Source organism: Corylus avellana, chromosome ca5, assembly GCF_901000735.1.
Source record: "Corylus avellana chromosome ca5, CavTom2PMs-1.0".
NCBI lineage: Eukaryota > Viridiplantae > Streptophyta > Magnoliopsida > Fagales > Betulaceae > Corylus > Corylus avellana.
Genome location: NC_081545.1, coordinates 6,961,614 through 6,971,300, shown reverse-complemented (window position 1 = coordinate 6,971,300; position 9,687 = coordinate 6,961,614). Strand labels below are relative to the sequence as shown.

General features: G+C 35.4%; 1 protein-coding gene and 1 long non-coding RNA gene across 5 annotated transcripts; one reads left to right on the top strand and one right to left on the bottom strand.

Moving 5' to 3' along the window:
- Positions 1-2,102: 2,102 nt before the first annotated feature.
- LOC132181215 (uncharacterized) lies at positions 2,103-5,554 on the bottom strand. Of its 4 annotated transcripts, none has more exons than XR_009440231.1 (6): positions 5,320-5,554; positions 4,722-4,887; positions 4,428-4,632; positions 3,855-4,025; positions 3,484-3,761; positions 2,103-2,389 (listed from the first exon to the last, which is right to left on the bottom strand). It is a non-coding gene; the product is annotated as an uncharacterized LOC132181215 (long non-coding RNA). The 4 variants fall into 4 exon arrangements; XR_009440232.1 differs by lacking the exon at positions 5,320-5,554 and having other exon boundaries at positions 3,484-3,599; positions 3,679-3,761; positions 4,722-4,936; XR_009440229.1 differs by lacking the exon at positions 5,320-5,554 and having other exon boundaries at positions 4,722-4,936.
- Positions 5,555-5,639: 85 nt separating this feature from the next.
- On the top strand, positions 5,640-9,367 carry LOC132181214 (G-type lectin S-receptor-like serine/threonine-protein kinase At4g03230). The gene is made up of 9 exons (XM_059594331.1): positions 5,640-6,585; positions 6,721-6,950; positions 7,168-7,272; positions 7,440-7,520; positions 7,725-7,975; positions 8,060-8,270; positions 8,396-8,633; positions 8,721-8,868; positions 8,967-9,367. The coding sequence occupies exons 1-9, from the start codon at positions 6,074-6,076 to the stop codon at positions 9,282-9,284; spliced, it is 2,094 nt and encodes a 697-aa protein (XP_059450314.1). The 5' UTR covers positions 5,640-6,073; the 3' UTR covers positions 9,285-9,367.
- The last annotated feature ends 320 nt before the right edge of the window (positions 9,368-9,687 follow it).

Below are 9,687 nucleotides of genomic sequence, written 5' to 3'. Positions count from 1 at the left end.
TATAAAAAGAGAGCCCCTACTATCAGGTCCATCATGATAACACCCATTTTGCAGCCTCCAATTACTATGTGACACATCATCAATTTAAGAAAAATGCAAAAAATAAAAGGGAGAACAATCGCACCAAATCAGGGGAAAAAAAAAAAACTCATAGCCGGCAAGACTCAGGCCAGACCCACCAAATCCACGCCGTGGGTCTCGCCGTTTCTAATGCCATAAAACCCGTTTCTAATACCCCAAAACCGGTTTCTAATATCTCAAAACTTGTTTTTTGATTCAAAACTAAAACCTAGAAGTGGAAGGTTAACCCTTTAGGAATTTTATTACCTTAAAATCTAGTGTATTTTGGTCCAACTTATTTTTATACACTTTTTATGTTTTTGCTTATGTGTCGATTATTAATCGGGAACTATAAAAGATGTGTTATCAGGATGGTCCTGATAAAAGATTTTCTCTTATAAAAAACATTTACCATTATTTTGCTTTCTCCTTGCTACAGTACTTCTCATAGAGTTCATTGATGTATCTCTCTTGACTAATAATCTATGGAGTATTGTAGTCTTTTTAGTCACAAGAAAAGACATGGACATCGACTTTGGTGTTCATATGTCTTTCTCGAGTAATGATATAAGTTTTCTTAGAGTCATCCCAAATGTGATGTGACTTTTAAAATTACTGTTGAATTTGAGATGTGATTTATTGACTTTTGATTTATTGATGATTTTAAAAGCTACATCACATTTTGGATGATTCTAGAAAGACTTATAGCATTACTCGTCTTTCTCATCATATTTTAGAGATATGTTATAGTGCAATAAAAATACTATTTTTAGCCTATAAAAATCCTAGGCGGCAAGAGGTCATAGACTTATCAGTGGGTAGGGCTATAACAACTAGGGTAAAGATAAAGAGCACGCGGCGTGCATGGCACGCCGCGTGCAAAAAAATTTTTTTTTTTTTTTTTTTTTTTTAAAAAAAGTGATTCCTGCACGGGCGTGCTACGCACGCCGCGTGCAGTGAATCATGACTCTAACAACTATAAATGGAGCCTATGATCTCTAGCCTCCTAACACTTTTATGGGCCAAAAAATAATCATTTTATTACATTATAACATTTCTCTGTTATTAAAATATGTCGGCACAAAAAAGTGGTAGATGATGCTTTGTAACAAGAAACCTGCATAATCACGTCTTAAATTCTTTCCCTCAAAAAGAGAAAGAAAAATATCAAAATATATATTACAATCTTGACCTCGCTGGCGGCTTTGCTTTTTCAATAATTCGACATGGTCTGACATGTTTTATATCCACTATGGTAGAGTTTTATATCAGTCCTTTTAACTATAAGGAAAATATTTGGTATCACATGTTTTATTATAATTTTTAATAAACTCGGTGGTAGTTAAATTTTATGGACTCGGTGGTAGTTATATTCTTCGAGGTTATTTCAGAAGGCGACTCCTTGTCGGTTGTCAAGGTCATTGTGGGGACAGAACAAAATTGGCTTAGGCATAAGCATATTGTGGAAGACACCAAATTAGTTATGAGATCCCTCTGACACTGGAAGATAAGCCATGTTAAGCGAGAAGTAAATGAAGCAGCCCATGGTTTGGCGGAGGCATCCAAGACTACCATGGATCATATCTAGCTTGAGGAAACTCTTATGTGTATTTCCGATATTGTTCTTTTAAGGCTTAATGTTCTTTCTTTATAGAGCTAACGCTCTTGTATTCTCTTTTTATCCATGAATGAAGAGTATCCATTTATCTTTCAAAAAATTATATCTATATCCTCAACAAGTACATATTTAAATTGTTGTACAAGTAAAAATTGATAGAATAATGTCACATCTACAGCAAAAAAGAAACTCTTAACTAAAAATTAATCTAAATGGCATATATATATATATATATAAAAGAAATGGCAGATATATTGTAAAGACAAAAGAGAGCATATGTTTTTTACTTTAATATGCGAATATAAAAAGACACATTAATACACTATATTGTATCAATAGTAAAAATGTTTTTTTTTTAAAAAAAAAAAAAAATTCTTTATTAATGTTTGAAGTCCTTAAATAAACAAATCAACATATCCCTCCTTCCTTTTTTTTTTTTTTTTTGATAACGTAGGAAAACTTTACTCAAATTAATTACATGTCGCAAACGCATACTGTACAATAATCCTCACCATTAATCAAACTCCTACGGGTAATTGACCCCATCCCCCTTTCGTACGTAAGAGAGCGGTAAAGATAAAACAATTGAAATAAATGGTAGCTAACAGCTAAGGATAACACAATAGATAACAATTAGCTTCACAACTTCAGGACTGGAGAAGCCAAACATAACGGGACTAGATTTATAGATTCTTTCTCCACCTTCAGCACCTGAACAATACATACATCGAATATAAGTAGACATATATATGTTTACACATCAAACTATATATGCAAAAGGGTAAACATACATGTACAAGCATATTGAAAAATGAAAAGAAACAAATTATATGCTTTGGCCTAATACAAAGAAACACAATCTACTAAAATATTTGAAAGTGGATAGAGAAAATGTCCATTGAAATAGATGAGAAAATACTATTTTTAAATGAAAAAAATTAATGTGGATTTATTAAATGTGATATAAAATCTCACAGGTATGATACAATAATCCAAACAAGTATATGATGTGCTTGCGCAAAAGATTAAATCTTTAGAATAGTTAAGCACTGTGGATCAAAATTAAGCATCTATCTCTTCTCTTTTCACACTCCCAATAAAAGCTTCAGCACATTAACATAGAATGGCCCGTAATAAATTTCAGTCAGTACAATCATATCAAATCGATAGTTATTACTGAGCTTTTAATCTCAAAGTCATGTTTATGAAATCAAGCACCCTTCTTCACTCACCCTTAACTCTTGGATTATTATCTACTGATTCCCAAAAGCGGGAAAACAAATCATCTATGATCAGGAATAGGCTTTTAGTTATCCAAACAAATATATAAGTGACACTGTTTCTATTTCATCTCTCCCCACTCGAATACAAAAATATTTAGAGCATAAAAATTAAAGCCCAAATACAACTGTGTTTGGCAGTTGAGAAAATGTAGGCAAAAGATAAGAAACCAAGTTTTAACTCTTAAGATCATTTATTAATTATGATTCATGCAAGTAAAATACTAAATGATGGAAATGAAGTTATCTATTTTCAAGTAAACTAAGCATTTTTTTTTTTTTACATGGCCAGGCACCAAACAGGAAATCTAATATAAGACAACTTCACAAGAATGATAATTAAAAGTTGAGAATCAAAATCAAAAGTGATAATAACTCCTAAAAGTAAAATCTAGAAATTTTCAAATTACCATAACATGAAAGCATTAAGGGTAATAAAGTGAAAATTCAGAACTATAGGTAGCAATTTGCAGTAATTGGAGAACCAAAAAGCTTTGGGTTTTAAGCCAACCAATGTACGCGTACCATTTTCACCATCCTCCTCTTCACTACCATTCTTTATCGATATCAACCACGAACGATAACCGTGAATTTCCCTTTATCTCCCTCTATTTATGCTTCTTTAATTGAATTTCTTCCTCCTTATAACACAAAGAACAACAAAATTAACCATCAAACAAAAAAACAAAAAACTCCACTAAAAAAGACACTAAATTATACAAAATTCTATAAACTCATTCTTGTTGTTGCTTCTGAAGCTTCTCCTTCTCTTCCTCTTCGATTTTTTTCTGAAAATTATTTCTCTACAAGAAGCATGCATCACAAGCACCCAATCACACGCTTCATCATGCAAATTACACATTCATCAACAATAAACAGTAACAAATCTTTATTACCTTCTCAACATACTCTTCTCTTGTAACCGAAGCCACAGTTTTCCTCTTAACGAAATCACCATAATTATATGTTCAGCTCTAGCACTATAATTTCGTCCAATTACGCTGCCAAACCATGAGAATGAATAGCAAACCATGAGAGAATTACATGCTCAGCTGTAGAATGAATACCTTCAATCACATATTTCAAACAAATACCCATAAGCCAAATTATAAGGAAACATATCCCAAAAAACCCAAACCAACCATATACCACTACGTTATTCACAATAAGCAAAATATTCTCACATAGCACATAACAACAATCTTTGAATCAACCACCCAATACAGAACGCCCTCATCACTAAGCAATAATTACACAAATTAACAAGAAGCAGAAATGAATGAGTTAAATCCACATCCATTCGGTCCTAAGCAGAACAACCCATAAAGAATCAAACCATCCCCAATCAGACTCAACTCTAAAATTCCACATCAATCTAACAAATTAAAATCAAAAGTGGAGATTTTTACCATTATGGAACCGAAATTAGTGGGTATAATGAAATTGCAAGTAAAAACTTGAGATTTTACCTTCCAATGGCCGAAACTCCTTTGGTCCCCAATCTCCTCCTTTTTCTTCTTCTTCCAGCCTTCGGTCTCTCTCTCTCTCTCTCTCTCGGCGACGATGCAGAAAGGGGAAGGGGATTGGGCTGCGACGAACAGGGGAGAAGGAAGCAATGCTCTCTCTCTCTTCCTCTTTTTCTTAGATCGTCTCTCTCACTCTCTCTCGGCATGACTGATCAGAAGAAAGGGGAGAGGAAGAAATAGGGGAAGAAATGGAGTTAACGAAAGACAACATCAAACAAGAAAGAGTTAGAGATTTACCTCAGTACAACCCATGGCCGAAACCCCTTTTCTTCTTCTTCTAGAGCTCTCCCGGGTTCTCTATCAATCCCTGCGTCTATCGGATCCCTGGCAATGCCCGTTGTAGCACGCTAACTTGGAATCTCAGGCATTCTAACATGTATTTTTTATTTATTAAATTATAATTCTGCAGTCAAGGCACAACCCACCCACAAATGATCAGCAGCAGGCAATCACGTGCAAGGCCACCTAGAAAGGCCATGTGCAAGGCCAGACGACCACACACGGCCCAAAGACCATTAACATGCAATGCTAGAAGACCGCATACTGACCAAGGAAAATGTGTGAAGAATAACCACGCACCGACCATTCGTTCTTTATCTTCTTTCCTTTTCTATTCTCTGTTTTTTTACCTCTCTTCTCAATGAACTGGGATCCTCTCCAGCCCGTTTGGACTGGATGGGATCCTTCTCCCTTCTCAATATTACTCTTCCATCTTCATTTATATTTTTTCTACTCTCTGTGTTCCGTGTGTTCCGTAATATATATGTCAAGATATGTGTTTTATTGGAAAAAAAGAGATGAGTATAAGCAAAATCAAACGGAGCTATAAACTCACCGGCGACGAGATCAACAACTTCTGCTTGGGTCTCTCTCCCTGTAGCGGCTCTCAACTGCCGGTTTGGTTGATGTTTATATGTAAGTATGGATTGAAGCAGTTGTTTGATGTTTATACATGAGTATGGATGTCATTTCGTGAAATTGGCATGTATATTTTTGTCAGTTAATAAGTTTTATTAAATGAAAATTGCATCGTGCATTTTCGTAGAAAGTGCGTTTCACTGGAAGCCTCATTTTCCAGCTTTGGCTAAAATGTGGTATTGAGCGTTTTGAACACCAAACGACCTTTTTTTTTTCTTTTTTCTTTTTTTTTTTTCCCTGAAACGGGCTTTTAGTTTTCTCCACCGCAACAAGCACATAAAGTAGCGTGTGAAATGCGCGTAGGAATGTGTCCCATTTGTATTGTCTTGAATGTGACAACATTTGAGAAAATGAACCTAGTCAAGGTGAGTTTGTGGGTGGGGTTATGAATCGAGGGGGTTGGAGTTTCTCGGTTCCAATCTAACCTTGGTTAAAGTGGGGAAGTTGACCAGGTTAGGTTAAAGTTGAGCCGTCAGGAGTGGGGACATCATACTCTAAACGCGTGAAACATTCAATGCTTGGTTCTCTGCAGAAACAAGGATTTTGCCAAGAAGTTTCTTGGCCTGGTTTTTATGATGGAACGCCGCATCGGAGATGTGGAATTGTGGTACGGTAGTTCTGCAACTCTCTCAATTTTTTCTACCAGTCTTGCATAGAGTATAACTTCTTCCATGGTGGTCTTCCACGGAGCCTCTGCCTCTTCCTCTTCCTCTTTCCTCTTCTCTTCTATTCATCAGTGGACTTATGATGCATTCTTGAGTTTTAGAGGTGATGATACTCGCAAAGCTTTTACTGCCCATCTATATGCAGCTTTATGTCAAAACAATATCAACACCTTCATGGACCACAAGCTTGAAAGTGGAGAGGAAATTTCCCCAGCACTTCTCAAAGCCATTGAAGAATCAGAGATTTCAATTATTGTACTCTCTAAAAACTACGCATCATCCCGATGGTGCTTGGACGAGTTGATAAAGATCCTTGAGTGTAAAAAAACAAGAAGGCAACGGGTTCTACCCTTGTTTTATGACATAGATCCGTCGGAAGTACGAAATCAAACCAATAGTGTTGGAGAAGCATTCGCTAAACTTGAAGGGAAGTTTAAGCATGATCAAATGAAATTGCAGAGGTGGAAGACAGCTCTATCACAAGTGGCTGATTTGTCGGGGAGGTGTTTGGAGAACAGGTATACTTAACAACTCCTTCTATCTTATCATAAAGAATTCTAAATTCATTAAAAATTTAATTTACATCAAGCTCATATTTTGAAAATTTTTCATTATTAACACAAAATGTATTTTTACAAATTTTGTATTGGTAGGAGTGAACCTGAATTCATTCACGAAATCATTCAATTGGTGAAGTCGATGTTAGTAAAAAGTACAAATTTCCAAGTTGCCCAGCATCAAAAGTCTGATGAACAATATGTGAATCCGCTTTTAATAGAGAAGAATGACAATACTTGCATGGTAGGTATTTTCAAAACTGGTGGAATTGATGAGTCGACTATCGCCAAAGTCATCCACAGCTCGATTGCCGCTCTAACTGAAGGTAGTTGTTTTCTTGAAAACACTAGAGAAACTTCCAGCCTAAAGGGTTGGATCCATTTGCAAAACTCTCTATTGTTCTAATTCTGTGGCTTTTCATAATGCACACTGTGCACAATATGAGGTTTTGTTCCTTTTAATTAAAATAAAAACTATTTATCCTCTTATGTCATTATCATGTAACTAATATATACATATATATGGTTGTCTTCTGGACTTAGAATACAGAAAAAGTGATAGAAGGAATCAAGCAGTTCGAGAGTTAGACAGTGAACAAAATGCCAAAGAATTGATAGACTCGAGTGAGTTCTCTTCTGGCCAAAAGGGTATGGTCCATTTGTAAAACTCTCGATTCTCCTAATTCTACTGCTTTTCATACTAAACTTTGTGCACAATCTGAAGTTTTGTCCCTTTGAATTAAAATAAAACTATTTATCCTTTCATGTCATTATCATGATCGAAACTAATATATATGGTTGTCTTCTGAACTCAGGAAACAGAAACATTGACAGAAGAAATCAAGCACTTCGTGCATTAGACAGTGAGAAAATGGCCAAAGACTTGATATGCTCGGGTGCGTTCTTGAATACATTAGAAAAACTTTCAGCCAAAAGGGTCTGATCGATTTGCAAAACTCTCGATTGTTTTGATTTTGTGGCTTTTCATAATGCGCACCGTGCGCAATCTAATGTTTTGTCCCTTTGAATTAAAATGAAACTATTTATCCTTTTATGTCATTATCATGTAACTAATATATATTATTGTCTTGTGAACTCAGAAAACATAAGTGACACAGGAAATCAAGCTCTTCGTGGATTAAAGTATAAAAAATTTGGCAAAGCACTTGACCAATTTTTTTTATTCTTCAGAAAACCTGTCAAAAACTTGATAGAATCGGATGAGTTTAGAGAAAAATATGAGCATCGCATACAAGTGCCATTTTTTGATTGGAAAAGCATTCTAGTAGCTACAAATGGCTTCTTAGAAGAAAACAAGCTTGGACAGGGGGGCTTTGGATCTGTTTACAAGGTAATTTCGAGAGTATCAATTGGTATTTAATATTCATGTAAACTAGTTTCTATTAGCGGTAATGTTGTGAATATGGTGTCTCAGGGCACATTTCCAGGAGGTGAAGAAATTGTGGTAAAGAGGCTTGACCTTTTCTCACGCCAAGGCGAAGAAGAGTTTATGAATGAGGTGTTGACGGTTGGAAAGCTTCAACATATGAATATTGTTAGGCTTTGGGGATATTGCACAAAAGGAGATGAAAGGATTTTACTTTATGAGTACATGCCGAACAAAAGCTTAGACTCTTTTATATTTGGTTGGTTCCTAAACCGAATTCCTAATATCTTGTAGCGCTTGATAAACTGTATCTTGTTTAAATAAAAGTTGATTTATTGATGCTGCTAAAATTTTTTCTGGAATGGCAAATGGAAACCTTGCAAGATCAAAGGCAAAGCATGCTTTTGAACTGGGAAATGCGCATCAACATCATTTTGGGAATAGCTCGTGGGCTTCTTTATCTTCACCGTGACTCAAGATTGAGGATCATCCACAGAGATCTGAAACTTGGCAACATTCTTTTAGATGAGGAGATGAACCCCAAGATATCTGACTTTGGCTTTGCAACGATTGTTGGAGGCAAAGAAACCGGGGGAAACACAACAAGGATATGTGGAACTTAGTAAGCACAATTTTCAATCCCCCAACTCTATTTACTCAAAGAATATATAAGTGCCTACCTTATCCACTAATGAATGTTGGCATGCAGTGGGTATATGTCTCCAGAGTATGTATTTGATGGACTTTTCTCAGTTAAATCCGACGTTTTTAGCTTTGGTGTAGTTCTACTTGAGATCATAAGTGGAAAAAAGACACAATTTTACCAGTCAGAACTAGCCATGCACCTTACAGACTATGTAAGTGTGTTTAATTTTTTTTTTTTTTTTGTTTGTAGTCATTCATTTCGTTTGGTTGTTTTACACTCTATAAAATTCTAATTTTAAAATTGTCACAGGCATGGAGATTGTGGGTTGAAAACAAGGTGTTGGATTTAATGGATCCGACTCTACATGAAATTTGCAATGTAGATCAATTTGTGAAATGCGTAAATATTGGACTCTTATGCATAGAAGAAGATTTAAATGACCGCCCAACCATGTCAAATGTTGTTACAATGCTTGACGGTGAAGGTGCAACATTTCCAACTCCAAAACAGCCCGCATTTGTTCAATGGAGAGGCCTTTCTAGCAAACCTAGTTCTTCTAGTAAGCCAGATACCACATATACAGAATCAACTAGTAGTACTTTAGAGATGCATGATAATAATGCTTGATACCAATGCAAGTTATCTTTGAGTAGTGGCCCAAACATTTGATATCAATTCTAGTAGAGTAGCTAAGCTGCTCGTACATTCATTGGCTCTCATGTGGTATTTTGGACCATTGCGTTTTTCATTCCTTTGCTCAGAGTTACCATGGCAATTATACGTTTATTTGTTTGGGGCTACCATTGACAATAGTCCATAAAGGAAGTGTACCTTGCATAGGTAAAATTTTAGGGGAAATGATGGGTGTTATTTAGGTGCTTTCTTGATCTTAGGTGAATATTATTTTCTAAAATCAAGTGAGAGAAATAAAGTTTACTTTTTTTTTTTTTTGTTTTTTTTTTTTTAGAAAATAATATTCACCTAGAATTAGGAGGACACTTAGCATTTTCCAAATTTTAGAAGTATACCT